At 28.9% G+C, this 19,388-nt stretch overlaps 3 protein-coding genes across 3 annotated transcripts in view; 2 read left to right on the top strand and 1 right to left on the bottom strand.

Annotated features, from left to right (window-relative positions):
• Window positions 1-19,388, top strand: part of LOC122505742 — a 169,378-nt gene that overhangs the window by 140,186 nt on the left and 9,804 nt on the right. The window contains exons 8-9 of the mRNA XM_043617553.1: window positions 9,712-10,029; window positions 10,512-10,768. Coding sequence (XP_043473488.1) covers window positions 9,712-10,029; window positions 10,512-10,768 — 575 coding nt within the window. The remainder of the gene's footprint in view (window positions 1-9,711; window positions 10,030-10,511; window positions 10,769-19,388) is intronic.
• LOC122505738 lies at window positions 1,767-2,353 on the bottom strand. Its single transcript, XM_043617550.1, has 2 exons — window positions 2,161-2,353; window positions 1,767-2,035 (listed from the first exon to the last, which is right to left on the bottom strand). Exons 1-2 carry the CDS (start codon window positions 2,312-2,314, stop codon window positions 1,851-1,853), a joined length of 339 nt encoding a protein of 112 aa, XP_043473485.1. The 5' UTR covers window positions 2,315-2,353; the 3' UTR covers window positions 1,767-1,850.
• On the top strand, window positions 3,980-5,220 carry LOC122505736. Its single transcript, XM_043617548.1, has 2 exons — window positions 3,980-4,911; window positions 5,069-5,220. The coding sequence occupies exons 1-2, from the start codon at window positions 4,308-4,310 to the stop codon at window positions 5,167-5,169; spliced, it is 705 nt and encodes a 234-aa protein (XP_043473483.1). The 5' UTR covers window positions 3,980-4,307; the 3' UTR covers window positions 5,170-5,220.

Raw genomic sequence — 19,388 nt, 5'->3', positions numbered from 1 at the left:
AAAATCCATGAATTTCTCCGAATACAAAAAAAGTTATTAAAATATACCATTTGTAAATTGTAAATATTACTTTATTTATTAGGAAAATATTCACGTTTTGTTTACTCACTCTTAATAAATGTTTAGTTGAACATTATAAATATTTGTGTTTACTAATTCAAAAATAGAGATTGCGTAGTAATTTTTCTTAAATTTAAAATTATCTTCTCATCAATTTATCTTTTTAAAAAATGCATTAAATAAATTTGATAATAAAAAAATTACCATTAAAAAGTAGGTATACATACTGTATCGTTAATGCTAATCGAAGTTCAGTTGGTAATGGCTCTCTCCAAATTTTACATTTTTCTAAACGTGGTCGCAGCATTTCATGCAATTCTTTAAATTGTTCAACACTCATTCTATACATTTTATAGAATTCTTCATGATCATTTAATGAGAAATATGTAAATAGAGTTGAATAAGCTCCAAATTCGCGTCTGACATTTTCCCGAATATGCGGTTTCACCCACCATCTTCTATGTATTCTTTTCCCTGATGATTGCTGGTGCAAATTACACAATTCCAACCAAGCAAGTGCAACTAACATAAGACCAGCTATGTCCATTTTTGAAAATTTTTAATTTTAGTTTTAAAATGCAAAATTAAAAAATAGCACAATCAATCAACGCAGATAACACTAATTTCTTTTGTTATATATTAAGAGAGAAAGTAGCTGCATATTATATTTCTTGATAAAATATTATTGACAATAATTAGATTTATTTTAAATCAAACATTCCAGTGGTCTATTTCTTTAAAAAATTTATTTTTTAATTAAAAAAAGGAAGAAAAATAATTTTTTTTATAACATTTTTATAATTTTTTACAATTATCTTTAAAACTTTAACAAAAGATTTTTTAATAGATTTGTTTATTTAAAACTTGTATTTTCTGTTATACATTTAGAGAAATATTATACCTGTTTAATATTATATATATATATTTTTTTGTTGGAAAAATCGAATTATTAATTATTATTATTCATAAACACTTTTTCTTTTCATGATATAACATATTAAATTAAAACTGTATAAAAATGTAAATAAATAACTCTAAGAGCAACTGAAACGTAACAAAGAATTTTATTATGTAACTCATAACTTTTTCTAAACAAATCAAACATTTAACTCCAGTTCTATTATATCCATCAGTTTATCAAAAACTCTTCTTTGTTGAACTTCAGGAATTTTTCGAAAATTTTCTATAATAATTCTCTCATAGCTGTGCAACATGTTTTCTTTATTCTTGTTAATTATTTGTTCCATTAAAGATTTTATAATCAGTCCAGTTTGATGAACTGTTTGACTTTCTGTATGTGAGACTTGATCAAAGAAAGAAGGTGTGTTGTTGGATGTACAATTCGTACTATCTAAAATAAATTGCTTCCTCATAGAGGAAGTATTTGAATTATTATTGCATATATTTTTAACGTTAATATATAATTAAATAAAACGTAAATATATTTAAAAAAATTTAATTTAAATTTGTATAAATAAAAGAGACAAAAAATACTTCCTCTATGAGGAAGTAATTATTAGAATGTTATACATTTTTAAAAGTAAAAATATTTTTATGTATAATATTACTTATATTTCTAAACAATATCAATTATTAATATTTCTAACTTAAATCTTACTTTCATTAAACACCATTTCTTCTGCAGTCTCATTTTCAGAAGATAAATCAATAATTTCAACATTTTCATTAGGTGATTTGGACTCATCTTTCTTTTCCAGGCAATCAAAATGGATATTGCTTGATGTTCTGAAACGATATTATTGGATTTATAAAACGAAAACACATTTTTATCAAATAATACAAACAAACCTTAAATGAGATATATGAGGTTTCAAAAAAAGCATTGCTTCATAATACTCCCATGGAACTTTTCCTTTAACTGCAGCAGATCCACTTTTTGTATATTTATTTGTCTCTTGATATTCGGTTGTAAATATATTTTTCAAACTTTTCCATCGAGATTTTAATACGTCCACTATAAGAAATAAATTTTTATCAATTAAACATTTTATTTTTGTAAAAAATTATTTACAAAAAAATTTAATAATGTAAAAAAATAAGTTTGATAATTTTTCTTTTAATAAAGATAGAGATGCTCACCATGTTCGCGCTCACCGCTTATTCCTGCGTAGCATTTGGCAATATTTTCCCAAGCTTGCATTTTCTTTACATTATCTTTATGTTTTGGATTATGTTTATCATAAAGACAAGGATGATCTTCAACACAGTGAATTATAATAAGATTTCTATCCATCTTTTTATATCTTTCCTTTGGTATGGTCGATAAATAAGAAATATTTAATAAAAAAAAAGAGAAAACTGTCACGAACTTTATAAAAAGACAAAAGACAACAAGCACAATTCTCTGTAACAACACGTTGACAAAATTTTTTTATATTATTATTATTATTATTATTATTATTATTATTATTAAAATAATATTAACAAAAAATATATAATAAAACTTTTTTATCATTAAATTTGTATTAGAGTATTTATTCAAGTTCGCAATTTTAGAATATCTATTTTTTATCATTTAAAATTCTCGGGTTTTAACATACAGTTTTTTTCAAATTTCCCGGTTAAATTTTTGTCGACACATTTTCAAATTTAAAAGACTTTAATTTTTTAATTTTCTAAACGAGTTTAATTAGAACTAGGTATACCTTTATCGAATTTTTAAAACCGATGAAAAGTTACATATTTTAAGATGATTTTCAGAGTGAATTTTAAAATCTCTGTCGTAATTCAAAGAAAAAGTCAAAAACATTTTTATTTTTAAAAATACGCGGTGAAGTGTGGTGATTATAATAGGTTTTACATTTAAAAAGCTGACTTTTTTTTAAATAAGAGGTTACATAAAAATTCGTCTCCTTAGTGACTTTTATAAGTGTCTTTATGATATTAAAATGTCTAATCAAAGTAATACTGACATGACAAATATTCGATTAATTCAATTAGTTGAAAAAGAGATATGTCTGTACGAAAGAAAAGCAAGAAACAAAGATAAAAATAATGCTTGGAGTAAAGTGTCAAAAATAATGAACGGAATGGGTCATAAAGAAATGGATGGTAAGTATATGGTATTAGAAATTGAAGAGAAAATTATAATTAGTTTTGAAAAAAAATTTTTAGTGATAGCTTGTTCCAAACGATGGTCATATCTTAGAGAGCAATTTACAAGGGCCCATAAAAAGGTTTTAGAAAATCCTGAAAGACAAACAGCCTTCAAATATTTTAACCAAATGAGGTTTCTTGAGAATCACATTTTACATACAACAGAAATAAAGGAGCAAGAAAATTTGGTTAGGTGAGTTATTTTCCCTATAAGTGTAATTCAAAGTAGTTTATATTCTAATTAGTAAATTATATTAATAGAATATTATTATCAATAAGTATATTCTAATTACAAAACTCATAATTTATTTAAATCAATTATAATATTTATCTATTCTTTAATCTTATTTATTTTCTAAAATTGTTTTAAATAATATTAATATTCAAAAAAACTTATGATAAACCTTTTTTTATGTAGAATGTATTTTGATTTTTAACGGTTTTTAAAATTGTTTTAGAATTAAAAGTAATTTTTTGAATATGATATTTATAGTTTTGAATTTGTTTACATAAATTATTGACAAAGTTAATTAACTTTTCGTAACTTATAAAATATATATATTATTATAATTTGATTTGAATATTCATTAAATGTGAGATTAAAAAAAATCCTAAAAAGGTCAATTATTGTTTATTTCGTAATTATTTATTTCTACATTTCTTTTTCAGAGATTGTGCAAGGGAAAATTCTTACAATGACCAAACTTCGATGGAATTTGAATTAATAACCCAAGAGAATACTGATAAACTACCACCTGCAGAAGATGACAATAGTTTATTCAGGAAAGAAATACTACAATTGCAAGAAAATACTGAAAAACTACCACCTGCAGAAAATGACAATACTTTATTCGGGAAAGAAATATTTCAATTGCAACAAGATTCCGCTTTGCAACATTCATTGCCAACAATGTTTGCAAAACTTGATGAGACTGTTAATTCTAATGATGAGAATGATCATTTTGAAGTTGCTGAATTGGAATTTTTGCAATCATGTCATTCTGTTTCTGATGGTTCAAAGGATTCTAATCCTATAGAATTAGATAAAATTACAGTTAAAACTTCTAATGCTACAACGAGTGAAACTAAAAGGATTGGAATTTCTGAGATGCCATTGAAAAACATTATTAATGAAAATAAAAAAAAAGAAACAGGATTTAGAAAATTTTGAACCTCTACCTTCAGGGTCTAATGTGAAAAAAAATTCAGCATCCTTGTTAGAAATAAATAATTTTTTGTCTAAGTATTTGAATCCACTTGAAAGGAAAACTGCGGAAAGCATTCGATGGCGAATTCCTGTAATGACTTCAGAAAAAAACAAAGAAAACTTAGACAGTCGATCCATTTCAGCTGCGTGTGACAAGAATATAAATACCAAAGTTGTTCCTAATGATGTTCGGATTTCTGGACAACCAAAAATACTAAGCAACGTTGTAATCCATATGAAGGCACCTGAAAAGCAAAATGAAATTATACCAATAGACACTGATACAGAGCAGAGAGATATTGATTTAAACGAAGAACTTGCCAATTATACTACCTCGCAATTTGAAAACACTACTGTAGTTAGTGGAGAAAAAATAATTAAAAAAATGGGAAAAAAAGATGAAAAAAAATCAAAGTTAAAAAATGTTAATACTTTAAAAAGTTTTCCTCTCCGTCCACATTCAACCAAGCAGTTTGAAGAAACAAATTTTAAGAAGGAAATCGATCTCTCTAATAAGAAGAAAAAAGGTAGAATATGACATTTTTATTAATAAACAAACTATTTATTTATACTTACTTTATCCAGAAAATAAACTGCTTTAAACTTGTAAATTAATTGCTTACACTATAATTGACTGAGGTTTCAATAAAATAAAAACTTATATTGAATTAAAATAATTTTCAGGGATACATCCACCGCTGGATATTTATGCGAAAAGATTTAAAAATAACGGTAAAGATCAAGAGCATATGAGAAAAGCAGTTGATTGTTTCCAAATCTCATAACAGTAGTCTCTTCTTACTACAATAAAAAAATGGAAAACATGCAACTTAATAATTTTCACTGCAATTGTAATTCACAAAATCTTGATGGATATGAAGAAAAGATAATACAAACTTTTAGAAACTTTCCAGAGAATCAGAAAAGAAATTGTTTTCGAAATATAATGAATATCCTCGATGAATTAGAAATTGTAACTGATATAAACAATGAGTCGACAGAACAGCCGTAAAATTTAAGTTTACAAAAGTAGAAATTAATTTTTTACTTTATGTTTATAACTGAATGAAATGCTACCAACAATTTTTATCACATAAATTATGTTTACCTTAAAATAGCAATAAATTTCATACCATGTTACATTTTCTAATCTGATTGAAATAATAAAATTTACTATTTAATTTGCAAAAGATGTTTAATCTGTTAGTTTTTTTAAAATCTTATTGAGAAATACATTTTTTTATTTTAGTTTTAAAAAGTATTTTTTATTATTATAAGACAAAGTTAACCTCAAACCAGATTTTACAGAGCTCAACATGTAAATAATTATACACACTTTCTGAGATAATTTATAGTTCTCTAGTTAACTTTATGAATATTTAAGTGTATTTTTAATAAAGAGTAATAAATATAATTTGTTATTTAAATAATATGTGTGAACTTAAAAATTATACACAGCAGTTACATTTAATATATTAATTTATTGATTTTATTGTTATTGTTATTATTTATACTGTTAAATGGCAACTGTATTTTATTACATTTAACACATTCACAAAACTGTAAAATATTTGCAATTCAATTATACAAAATAGAAAATAAAAACATAACCCATCATGACAGATAACATCAGTTTCTTCTGTCAGAACTTTGTGTTGGCAATACTGCGTACGCCCCGTTTATTCGTCACGTAAATTCGTCCGTTCTTGATTTCACGTAACTAGTGTGGATTCAGCATAAAAGATAGTCTTAATATTTGATCACGTACCGTAAGTGAGGCTAAATTCGCTCATGTAGGGTAAATTCGCTCAACCGATGTCTATTTTTTAAAATTCGATTAACATACTTTTTAGACAGAAATATTTAAGATTTACAATTGTTTTGGTTAATATAAATGATAAACTTTAATTTAGAATTTATTTGCAGCAAATTCATTGGTAACTTTCAGTAGAAATTCTATTTAAAACACAAGTGAATAATTTTCATATTGAACAAGTAGTATGAAAAAGTAGGAAATAAAGCTTTACTTCAAAATTTTTAAGTTGAATACTTCTGAACATTACATTTCCTGTATCTCTAACATGATTTTCATAAAGCACAAAAATTAAAGCAATAAACAGATTCTGCAAAAAATCAATTTAAAAAAAAATTCAAATTTGTTGTGTAAATTCGCTTTGGAAATAAGTCTACAAAAAAGATGTTTGGGCCTGGATATTTTAAGTATGTTAATTACTTTAATTTATAATTCGATTTTTTTAAATAATAGTACTCTTATAACTGAAAATTAAACGATTTAAAACGGTTTAAGCACTAAACTGTCAAACTTAACCTTGTTTTTTATGGTTATGAGTACGTTTGATTAAATGATTGAATCTAATTACTTATTGATAAAACAATATTAAATATTTATTCCAATAACTTTGAATATTGTTCTTAATTTTTTTCTTTATTGATTCTAAAGAATATTTAGTTTCATTTTTGCAGATTATAATATATTTTGCTAGAATAATAATGGTGAGCGAATTTACCCATCATTTAACCCCTTGGCAGTCCACGGTGGTCTTCAAGCACTTTTAGGTTTGCCTAAAATGAGTCAAAATTGTGCTAACGCAGTTTTATCGGGAATCGGCCCAAGATTCCAAATTTTCATTTCCGAAAATCGTAGCTGATTCTTTTTTCGAAAAAAACCAAAAAAACATATATATATATGGGCAATTCCACGTGAGATTTTAGTCGACGTCTTGAAATCGACCAAAAATATTTTTTTTCTATTCTGTATTGAAAAAAACAGATACGTATTTTTTTATTTTTGTTTAATTGTCCAAATTTTAGAGTTATGAATTTTCGAAATTTTGGACTTGTAATTGTAGACCTATATTTAGTAGCTTATAAGTCCGAAATTATTCAGTTTAGGAAAAAGTTGTCAAAGAATGAAACTTTTAGTTTTCTTTCGACTTTTAAGAAATGTAAACAAAAAAATTTTTTGTTAATTTTTTAAAATTTTTTATTAAAAAAAATTTTTTTTTATAAACAAATTTATTTTTTTTAACTTTAGCCCGGATTTTTTTTAATTTTTTAAAATTTATTTATTCCTTATAATATATGGAAGATTTTTCAAAAAATCCCGAGGTGGAACTGATGTGTTGAATGAGTTTTAAAACATTTTCAAAAATCACTTGCAAGCATCACAGTGGGATTTTTTTACAATTAACTTTTTAAAACTGTCTACAGTGTATAATTTTAATCTATTTGAGAGTTCTTTTTTTAAATTAAAGGATCTACGCTGTATAGACAATTTTAGAAGTTAATTGTAAAAAAAATCCCACTGTGATGATTGCAAGTAATTTTTGAAAATGTTTTAAAACTCATTCAACACATCAGTCCCACCTCGGGATTTTTTGGAAAATCTTCTCTATATTATAAGGAATAAATAAATTTTAAAAAAATAAAAAAAAATCCGGGGTTAAAAAAAATTAATTTGTTTATAAAAAAAAATTTTTTTAAATAAAAAATTTTAAAAAAAAATTTTTTTTAATAAAAAATTTTAAAAAAATTTTTTGTTTACATTTCTTAAAAGTCGAAAGAAAACTAAAACTTTCATTCTGTGACAAATTTTTCCTAAACTCAATATTTTCGGACTTATAAGCTACTAAATATAGGTCTACAATTACAAGTCCAAAATTTCGAAAATTTATAACTCGAGAATTTGGACAATTAAACAAAAATAAAAAAATACGTATCTGTTTTTTTTCAATACAGAATAGAAAAAAAATATTTTTGGCCGATTTTAAGAGGTCGACTAAAATCTCACGTGGAATTGCCCATATATATATATGTTTTTTTGGTTTTTTTTGAAAAAAGAATCAGCTACGATTTTCGGAAATGAAAATTTGGAATCTTGCGCCGATTCCAGATAAAACTGCGTTAGCACAATTTTTACTCATTTTAGGTAAACCTAAAAGTGCTTGAAGACAACCGTGAGTCGATGACGTGTATACACGTCATGGTGCAGATGCAGGTGGGCTCAAACTGTCGATGACGTGTATAGACGCAAGCAGATTTTAAAAATTCAAAATGGCGGATCCTATATAGCGGATGACATTTTTAAAAACTCGCCTGATTCATTTAAAAATCGTTATTCGGGGGTTTTCAGGGTCGCTGATTACGAATCTAGCATCAGAGTTTTAGAATACAATGTGGCGGTTCGAATATGGCTGGCACCATTTTAAAAAATTTATTAGATTTACATAAAAGTTGTTACTTGGAATTTATTGATGTCGTAGATTAAAAATGTAATATCGGTATTGAAAATGGCGGATCCAATATAAGAACAAACAAAAAAAAATATAAAAAAAACAAAATAAATAAAGGAGTGTAAAATCCGACCGCATACCTTCACGTGGTAAACTCTGGGGCCGTAAGTAACCACTATTTTGAATTTTCAAAATCTGAAATCGGATTTGTAATCAGCGACCCCAAAAACCCTCGAGTAAAAAGTTTTAAGTGAATCCGTTGAATTTTAGAAAATTTCGTCTGCTATATTATATCCGACATTTTGAATTTTTAAAATCTGAAATCGGTTTCGTAATCAGCGACCCTGAAAACCCCCGAGTAAAAAGTTTCAAGTGAATCCGATGAATTTTTTTAAATGTCCCCCATATTGGATCCGCCATTTTGAATTTTTAAAATCTGAAAACGAATTCGTAATCAGCGATCCCGAAAACTTATAAATAATAAATAAATAATAAATAATTTTCTGCAACATATTTCAATTTCTTTATGCAGTCATAGAAAAGATAAAGGGTTAAAGATTATATATTTTCAGTGCCAATGTTTATTTTCATCGTTTCCCGAAGTTATTTAAAAAAGAATTGAAAAATTGAGCGAATTTGGCCTCACTTACGGTAACAATTTCAGAACAAAATTTTAAAAAAATGTATGCCACGGACCTGACAATTGAGGCTCCGAATCTTAAAAGAGCACTTTTATCATTTAAAATAAATGCTAAAGAGCCCTTTTAAGATCTAGAGCCTCAATTTTACCCCATTTTCTTAATTTTAACCATGATAATGATTAGTTAATGAACTGAATATTAAGTATTTTTAAGAAGAGACTTCCATTAAGTTATTTGTGAAGTGATTGGCAAAAAAAATAATTTTATTAGTTATTTATCTATGAGGTCATGCAAATATGACAGTTATTTAAAAATAACCCATTTAAGAATGAAGTTTATTTCTCCATTAAAAAACTATTTTCAAATTTAAGTTTCAAACTTTAAATATAAAATTTTTATAACCACAATAATAATATGATTGTTTGGTAATTAGTTGGGGGATGATTACAAACAAACTGTCAAAAACCATTTTCATCGTCGGCAAGTTCAGCAGTACGGGAGCTTTTGTTTACGACTGGGGACTGTTGGTTTTGGAGCAGGGTCGTTGGTATTTACCGGATTACAAATTGGTGCGGAAATAGTATCCGGACCATTCAGAGCTATTACCCCAACAGCGAGACTCCTCTTGGTGATGGCTCAGATGCATTTTATATTTTTAAATAGTAAATGTTTAGAGCTCACAAAACATGGAGCTTTTGCAAAATTGGGTTTAATGCACATGATTGCCACAAATCTTTGCGAATGGTTACAGGTAATTAAAATTACTTTACCTAAAAATTAAATTGAAACAGAAACTAAAATAATGAAATGAAATTATTAAGCACGAAAAAAGTTATATTTTATTTTTAAACTATTGTATTTATATTATTTAAATTAATTATAGATATTAGGAAATTTATCTGTAATAGAAAGTAGCAATCCAATCTAGTATTTTTGGACAATAAAATTAAAAAATATCAGGTGATATTTTTTCACTTCAGTGTATCTGTTATCAGAATTGGTTCAGGTTAAATAAAACAAATTTAAAAATGAGAAAAGAAATATGTTCTCAATAGAATTTAGTGATAGATTTGATTGACTATTTAAAAAAACTTTTTGAATATAAAATCAAAACAAATTTGTGAAACAACTTTCAAAACGAAAGGGGTAGGAAGACGAATGACGGGAATTAAAATATCCTCAGGCTATGTCGATAACCTCTACTCACCGACTATCCTTATTCTCTATTTTCAGGCTCTGGTGGAGGAAACACAGCATGAGATCGTCCAATTGGAACACGCGCACGAGGGTGACGACGGCATCCTAAAAACCCTTCTCAGAGATGCAAGTCCTTTCCTATTTCCATGCACGATCGAATTCAGTTTAATCTGCGCAGTCATCCTATTTGAAATGTGGAAATGCGTTGACAAAAGAGTCACTAACTCGACGAAATATGAATCATCAGCTAGATCCCTTCATCATCTTAGTATCGATTGCGGCAGTGCTCACAGGTAAAAAAAACTTTTCATATGATTTCATCAGCTCTCACAATGAGTCTAATTTTCTTAGCTAAAGTACTTTAAATTGACCGTAACAAAGATACCCTCAGGACATTCCATGGATTCCGTTTTAGAACATATTAGGAAGGTCCTCTGGATATTCTTTATTTACATTAAAAGATATCCTATATAGTCGACTGGCTGCAGAAAGATACTATAATTTGACATTTGAGATAGCATGTTCTTCAATTCTTAATTCGAATAGCATATTTCTGCCACCAATCGACAATATAAATTTTATAAAGTCTTTAATCTCAAAGATATCCTTGGCATGTTTAACGAACATTTTGTAAGTAATACCCAAGTATGGACGTCCAAACGTCCATATGGACTAGAAGTATGAGAGATATTCAAGAAATATTTATTAAAGTTTACTTTGCAATTCTAAGACTACTCGAATAACATCTGCAAAAAATGTATGTGTCAATATTGTTGCTTAAGAATAAAAAAAATTTCTGATTGAATGATAATTAAGTCATTTTGATTCACTACTATGGTGTCTTGACATTCATTTGCCAAGCAATTTTTTTTAAGAATAATAAATTAAATTTATACACATAGAAAATTTTGGTCAAACAGTTGCGATCGCAGTAGTAGCGCATCTCTAATTCATTTTAGTGTAACTTCTAAATGTTCTTCTACGATATTTAATACTGCCACCTGTAGGATAAAGTTTGCTCCAACCAGAGTCAGGGTTGTGCACGTAATATACCTCAGGTAAGTTACATTAGTTTTCTACGTATGTTACATACGTAATATACCTCTTCGGTTTTCTACAGAATGTATTATACATATAGTACGGGTGTGAGAGTAAGCTACATAACCTTAAATAGTCACGTGTTTGTATCCTTAGGTCAGTTTTGTTGTTATAGGAAATCTTTTTGAATTGTTTTGTAAATAAATGTGTACATTTTTATCACTATGAATCGTGGTGGTCGACCGAAACATAATTCGTGGAAAGAATTATGTTTCGAATTACAAAAATTGGAAAACGGAAAAAATGTGGCCTTATGCTTGCTTTGAAACAAAACTTTAAAAAACACTTTTATTTTGTTCGTTGTTGCAAATATTTCTTTAACAAATAAACAGTAATTATTCTTTATTTAACACAAATGGGAATTCAGGATGAATATATTAATTTGAAACAAAAATGTTTATAAAAAAAGATTATAAATTATTTATTCTTACCTATGTCCTAACAGACGTTTGTATCCAATATTTTTCAAAATATTGTTGCAGAGCAAACATTTTGCAACATTTGATTTATTTTGATTTGATTCATCTACTATTGTCAAACGTTCAAATTGCAATTTATCATAAGGGATATATGGATGAGTTGTGGACTTCAATTTTGTTGTCATATTTTGCAAATAGTTTTTAATCTGAACTTTCAATTTCTGTTACAAACCAGAATTTATTTATTTATTTAAAAATACCGAGCTTTTGAGATGGCTCGTAGTTCTGTGGTTTGGTGAGGCACGAAGCTCCCAAGGTCTAAAAGACCTTGTTTAATTATGCGGGATCGTTTTTCCACTTTTAAAAGTTACCTCCGATGCTTTGTTTGATTTATAAATTTAATTCTTTTGACTTTAATTAGTTCAGGAGTTTTAAAGAAAGTAAATCAGATTTAGTATTTTACATGACAACATTTATTTAAACATTATTTCAGAACAGAATGCAAAGGAGTATACAAAACTTGCTAATGTTTGTGTTGGAGGATATAAAAATTTGTAGAGATTCGACATTGAAACAATACGGAATTACTTACGTATATTTTCCTTAATCCTACCGACAGGGCATAATTCCTTTTAGACAGCGCAGGCGCTACGCGCGCGGACTGGCCGGTTAAGGAACAGGGATCCTCCGTCGGGCAAAACACAGTTGAAAATTGAGTCGTCGATGCGACTAATTTTCTTTTTCACGAGCTCGCGAATTTTGTAAAGAAGAGAGTCTTCTTTAGTTTTGTGGGACCACTGAATTGAGACGGCGCAGGTACTACACGTACGGACTGGCCGGTTAAAAAAACAAGATTTTCAAATTGTTTAATATTTAATTAACTGAAACCTCACTCAACACAGCTTGCACTGGACTCCGTCGGTTAGAAGATTCTATTTTATTTTTTACGTCCGCCATTGGACTTTGCATTATGCTGACATTTCTGATTGCATGCAGTTTTCGTGAGAACGGAAACGGCGTTGTTAATTTGATACTTATCAGAAACAATTTTTATAACTAAATATATAAATTATAATTATATTGTAAAGAAAGAATTTTTTATTTATAATTATAAATGTTGATTCAGCCTCCAAATGCATGTGCATTTGTTATGATATTCTAGTCCCTAAGTTTGTAGGCCCAAAGGGGAAAAAGGAAGGAGAGACAAGGAAAGACAATAGGAGAGACAAGGCAATGAGCAGAGGCATGTTTAGCATGCTTGTATGTGTGCCCGTATCGCGAAGAACTCTAGGGTGTGGTTGTGTTAGATCTTGTAGCCAGCGGAATCAGTGGATGTGCACGTATACACCTAGGTCGTCTCAATGCATATGTGTGAAATGCATTACCTTTAATTATTTTCAATATCCACTCTATTATATTAAGTTAGAGAACGACCGACCGACAGACTCACACCTCTTTCTATTCTGTCTAACTATTTTTGAAAATGCTTCACTCACACATGTCCAAAAAACACATACCCATGAATGACCCTGTCCCCCCTCCTTAATTTTTACAAATCTCAACCTGGTGATCTGAAATTCGGTAAGGATTTTCAGTTTTAAGTGCAGATTACATGAAAAATATAGCGAACCCAATTGAAGGACATATTTGCGAACTAGGAGGGAAAGAAATTCAATTTTTTCGAAAAAATTGAAAAAATTACCCTGTCCAACCCCTTTAACTTTTACAAATCTTAACTTGATGAGCTTAAATTCGGTAGGGATCATCAGTTTTAAATGCAGATTACAGGAAAAATATAGCGAACCCAATTGAAGGACATATTTGCGAACTAGGAGGGAAAGAAATTCAATTTTTTCGAAAAAATTGAAAAAATTACCCTGTCCAACCCCCTTAACTTCTACAAATCTCAACATTATGAGCTAAAATTCAGTAGGGATATTAAGTTTCAAGTGTAGATTACAGGAAAAATATAGCGAACCTGATTAGTGGAGATATTTGGGAACTAGAAGGGAAAGAAATTGAATTTTTTCGAAAAAATTGCAAAAAATGACCCTGTCCCCCCCCCTTAACTTTTACAAATCTCAACCTAGTGAGCTGAAATTCGGTAGGGATCTTCAGTTTTAAGTGTAGATTACAGGAAAAATATAGCGAACCTGATTGGTGGAGATATTTGGGAACTAGAAGGGAAAGAAATTGAATTTTTTTGAAAAAATTGCAAAAAATGACCCTGTCCCCCCCCCCTTAACTTTTACAAATCTCAACCTTATGAGCTAAAATTCGGTAGGGATCATCAGTTTTAAGTGCAGATTACAGGAAAAATATAGCGAACCTGATTGGTGGAGATATTTGGGAACTAGAAGGGAAAGAAATTGAATTTTTTCGAAAAAATTGCAAAAAATGACCCTGTCGCCCCCCCTTAACTTTTACAAATCTCAACCTAGTGAGCTGAAATTCGGTAGGGATATTAAGTTTCAAGTGTAGATTACAGGAAAAATATAGCGAACCTGATTGGTGGAGATATTTGGGAACTAGGAGGGAAAGAAATTCAATTTTTTCAAAAAAATTGCAAAAAATGACCCTGTCCCCCCCCCCCTTAACTTCTACAAATTTCAACATTATGAGCTAAAATTCAGTAGGAATATTAAGTTTCAAGTGTAGATTACAGGAAAAATATAGCGAACCTGATTGGTGGAGATATTTGGGAACTAGAAGGGAAAGAAATTGAATTTTTTTGAAAAAATTGCAAAAAATGACCCTGTCCCCCCCCTTAACTTTTACAAATCTTAACCTTATGAGTTGAAATTCGGTAGGGATCTTCAGTTTTAAGTGTAGATTACAGGAAAAATATAGCGAACCTGATTGGTGGAGATATTTGGGAACTAGAAGGGAAAGAAATTGAATTTCTTCAAAAAAATTGCAAAAAATGACCCTGTCCCCCCCCCCTTAACTTCTACAAATCTCAACATTATGAGCTAAAATTCAGTAGGAATATTAAGTTTCAAGTGTAGATTACAGGAAAAATATAGCGAACCTGATTGGTGGAGATATTTGGGAACTAGAAGGGAAAGAAATTGAATTTTTTTGAAAAAATTGCAAAAAATGACCCTGTCCCCCCCCTTAACTTTTACAAATCTTAACCTTATGAGTTGAAATTCGGTAGGGATCTTCAGTTTTAAGTGTAGATTACAGGAAAAATATAGCGAACCTGATTGGTGGAGATATTTGGGAACTAGGAGGGAAAGAAATTCAATTTTTTCAAAAAAATTGCAAAAAATGACCCTGTCCCCCCCCTTAACTTCTACAAATCTCAACATTATGAGCTAAAATTCAGTAGGAATATTAAGTTTCAAGTGTAGATTACAGGAAAAATATAGCGAACCTGATTGGTGGAGATATTTGGGAACTAGAAGGGAAAGAAATTGAATTTTTTTGAAAAAATTGCAAAAAATGACCCTGTCCCCCCCCTTAACTTTCACAAATCTTAACCTTATGAGTTGAAATTCGGTAGGGATCTTCAGTTTTAAGTGTAGATTACAGGAAAAATATAGCGAACCTGATTGGTGGAGATATTTGGGAACTAGAAGGGAAAGAAATTGAATTTTTTCAAAAAAATTGCAAAAAATGACCCTGTCCCCCCCCTTAACATACACACAAAACACATACATGTCTTGTCGCGCATGCGCAGTAGTATTCCATGAATGTCACGCATGCGCAGTAGTGTTTTATCAATGTTACGCATGCGCAGTAGTGTTTTATCAATGTCACACATGCACAGTAGTATTCTATCAATGTCACACATGCAAGGTAGTATTCTATCAGTGTCACGCATGCGCAGCAGTGTTCTATGAATATTAGGCATGCGCAGTAGTATTTTATGAATGTCACGCATGCGCAGTAGCATTCTATCAATGTCACACATGCAAAGTGGTATTTTATCAGTGTCACGCATGCGCAGTAGTGTTCTACCAATGTTACGCATGCGCAGTAGTGGTCTATGAATATCAGGCATGCGCAGTAGTGTTCTATCAATGTTACGCATGCGCAGTAGTTTTCTATCAATGTCACGCATGCACAGTAGTTTTCTTTTAATGTTACGCATACGCAGTAGTTTTCTATCAATGTCACGCATGCGCAGTAGTGTTCTATCAATGTCAGGCATGTTCTATGAATATCAAGCTTGCGCGCAAAACACCCACACATATATACTCACACATATACACTAATCACATGTACATGTATACTCACAAATGTACATAAATTACATACACATGTATACTGACTCATATGCAGATATAAACTCCTACATATACAGAAATCACATATATAGATTTAATAAACGATTGATAATATAAATTGTTGAATTTTTTAAGGTTCGTTGATGCACGTAGGGTCTGTTGAAATTTTTTTAAATATACGTAAATACTTCACTCGCTAATGCTGCGCTGTCTGTGTTGTAAGGGAACTTATTTATTTACTTGTGTATTTACTTATTTATTTGTTTGACAGAAATCAACAATAATTTTTTAAATAGATAATCAGTGAAAAATGACTTATTTTTCTGTAAGTGTAATTTTCAACTGACTTTTATTAAAATTATTTGTTTGACAGAAATTTACAATAATAAATAAATCACAATAAAATAACAATCAGTGGAAAATGACTGAAATTTTAGTACTTTTTAACTGATTTTCAGTCAAATAAAATTGTTTATATTGTAGCCTTGGGTCCAAAATATTTTAAAAAGTTGTTAAAAATTAGCAATTATTACTTTATTTCATCGAATGCATTTTCACTGTGAACACAGCTCATCAGGACACATTGTTCAATGATACAAATTTATAAAAATTTTAAAGTATCATTGTTTGTATCATTGAACAATGTGTCCTGATGAGCTGTGTTCACAGTGAAAATGCATTCGATGAAATAAAGTAATAATTGCTGATTTTTAACAACTTTTTAAAATATTTTGGACCCAAGGCCACAATATAAACAATTTTATTTGACAAAAATTAAGGTCCTGAAAACACTCTACGTTACTGATTTTCAGTAAAATTCCACTGATTATGAATCCAAAGTCACTTTTTAAAAATACAAAATGGCGAATCCAGGATAGCGGACGAAATGAAAGATTTAGTAAGAGAATACGTAAAAATAACATTTCGTATAATGTACAATGACAATTTTTTAAAATGTCACTTCATAATTTTTGTCTTATTACACAATGATTTTAAATAAAATAATTTATATTTTTATAAATATTAATAATTTTTTACATTTTCTAACCACTATAAGGTTTTAATTTTGTAAATGTTCAAACTCTGGTTTAGAAAGAAAAATTTATATTATTATACAACTATATTGTCTAGTCTTGCAAAAACCTAAAGTCTAGACAAATTTGTCGTAACAATATTGTTACAATATATATTGTAACAATATATATTGTAACAATATTGGTGACGGTGACGTGCGTAAGAATAGTGTAGTAAAAATTTCAAAAAAACATTTCTCAAAAAAATTAATTAAACAGCATTTTTATATAGTTTACGAGATAAAAATTCCTGAAAAAAAAGTGTTGAAATTATTTGATTGAAGAGCGTTCACAAATGATGTCACGCAATTTTTCGGGATTTTCTACCCTTCCCCTCCCCCTGTCAAATAAATTTCATGCAGTTTCACATGTAAAAATACATTGTGTCACGTTTAGTAGAGACCCTCCACCCTCCCCTCAAAAAACGTGACATCAGTTATGAACGCTCCCTTGCAAATATCTTGCAAAATATTAAAAATTTTGTAAAACTTTTTGGCACACTTATTTAGGACCCTAAACACTATCAAATTACAAAGTACCGAAGTATCACGGAATATAACCTTAAATTAAAGGGAATATTGCATTTCATATTCAGAATATTCCAGTGGAATGTTCCAGAGGTCTTAAAGTAATATTAAAATGTCCGCTGCACAGGAATATTCCAAGATAACATTTAGGGAATGTTCCACGGTTATATCGAAGTAATATTCCAGAATAATGTTGAAGGAATGTTCCACCGTAATATTAATGGAATATTTCTGGGTGATGTTGAGGGAATGTTCCCAGATAATATTAAATATGTTGAAAATACCATTGAAAATCGTTTTTACTAAAGAAAGAAGATAAAGAGAAAAAAAGTCAAATTTTTTCAAAGTATGAAATTTTGGAATATTCCCTTAATATTTATTCAACATTACATTGGAATATTCCATTAATATTACGGTGGAACATTGCCTCAACATCATCCTGGAATATTACCTCGAAATTACCGTGAAACAGTCCCTCAATGTTATTTTTGGAATATTTCTGTGGGGCGGACATTTTAATATTACTTTAAGATCCCTAGAATATTCCGAATATGAAATGTAATATTCCCTTCATTTTAAGGTTATATTCCGTGCTGCTTGGGTATAAGCAAAACCAAAATTTCGTCGGTTCATAGAGCCATGGAACACCCCATATAGCATTTTAAGATGATTCACATTTTTGACAAGTTAAAACCTACAATATTGGCTAGTTTTAATAAAAAATTTAGGGGGAAATGGGTCAAAAGTACTAAAAGATAGGCAAATATTATTTTTGAAATATCCTTTTTATTTTTTGTGTAGTGGAGCGTGGGTTAATGGGAGCTTTTAAATTTCACGTACTTAAAAGCCTTAAAATTCGCTGCAATGTCTAGAAAATCTTCTACAACCTTTGTTTATATCATTTCAAAACAAACGATTACATTCTTGACAAATTTTTAGTAAAGACAAGGGAAAATGTATTTTTTGAGTTTTCGTTGTAAAATGCAAAATATTTCTAAACATCACCATAAGTAGTTAAAATCGTATTATTTAGTTCTGTTTTTTCATTATATTATAACTTTTGACAAGTTAAAACCTACAATATTGGCTAGTTTTAATAAAAAATTTAGGGGGAAATGGGTCAAAAGTACTAAAAGATAGGCAAATATTATTTTTGAAATATCCTTTTTATTTTTTGTGTAGTGGAGCGTGGGTTAATGGGAGCTTTTAAATTTCACGTACTTAAAAGCCTTAAAATTCGCTGCAATGTCTAGAAAATCTTCTACAACCTTTGTTTATATCATTTCAAAACAAACGATTACATTCTTGACAAATTTTTAGTAAAGACAAGGGAAAATGTATTTTTTGAGTTTTCGTTGTAAAATGCAAAATATTTCTAAACATCACCATAAGTAGTTAAAATCGTATTATTTAGTTCTGTTTTTTCATTATATTATAGGTGAATATGTGTAGATATGTATACTTGTATAAAAATCGAGATAATAATAAAATTTGTTTATATTTTTATTTTTTTATTCAAATTTTGGCCTGTAAGAATTCTGTGGGGTAATGGGAGAATTAG

This window comes from Leptopilina heterotoma, unplaced genomic scaffold, assembly GCF_015476425.1.
Source record: "Leptopilina heterotoma isolate Lh14 unplaced genomic scaffold, ASM1547642v1 Lhet_368, whole genome shotgun sequence".
Lineage (NCBI taxonomy): Eukaryota > Metazoa > Arthropoda > Insecta > Hymenoptera > Figitidae > Leptopilina > Leptopilina heterotoma.
This window is presented reverse-complemented; position numbering and strand designations above follow the sequence as displayed.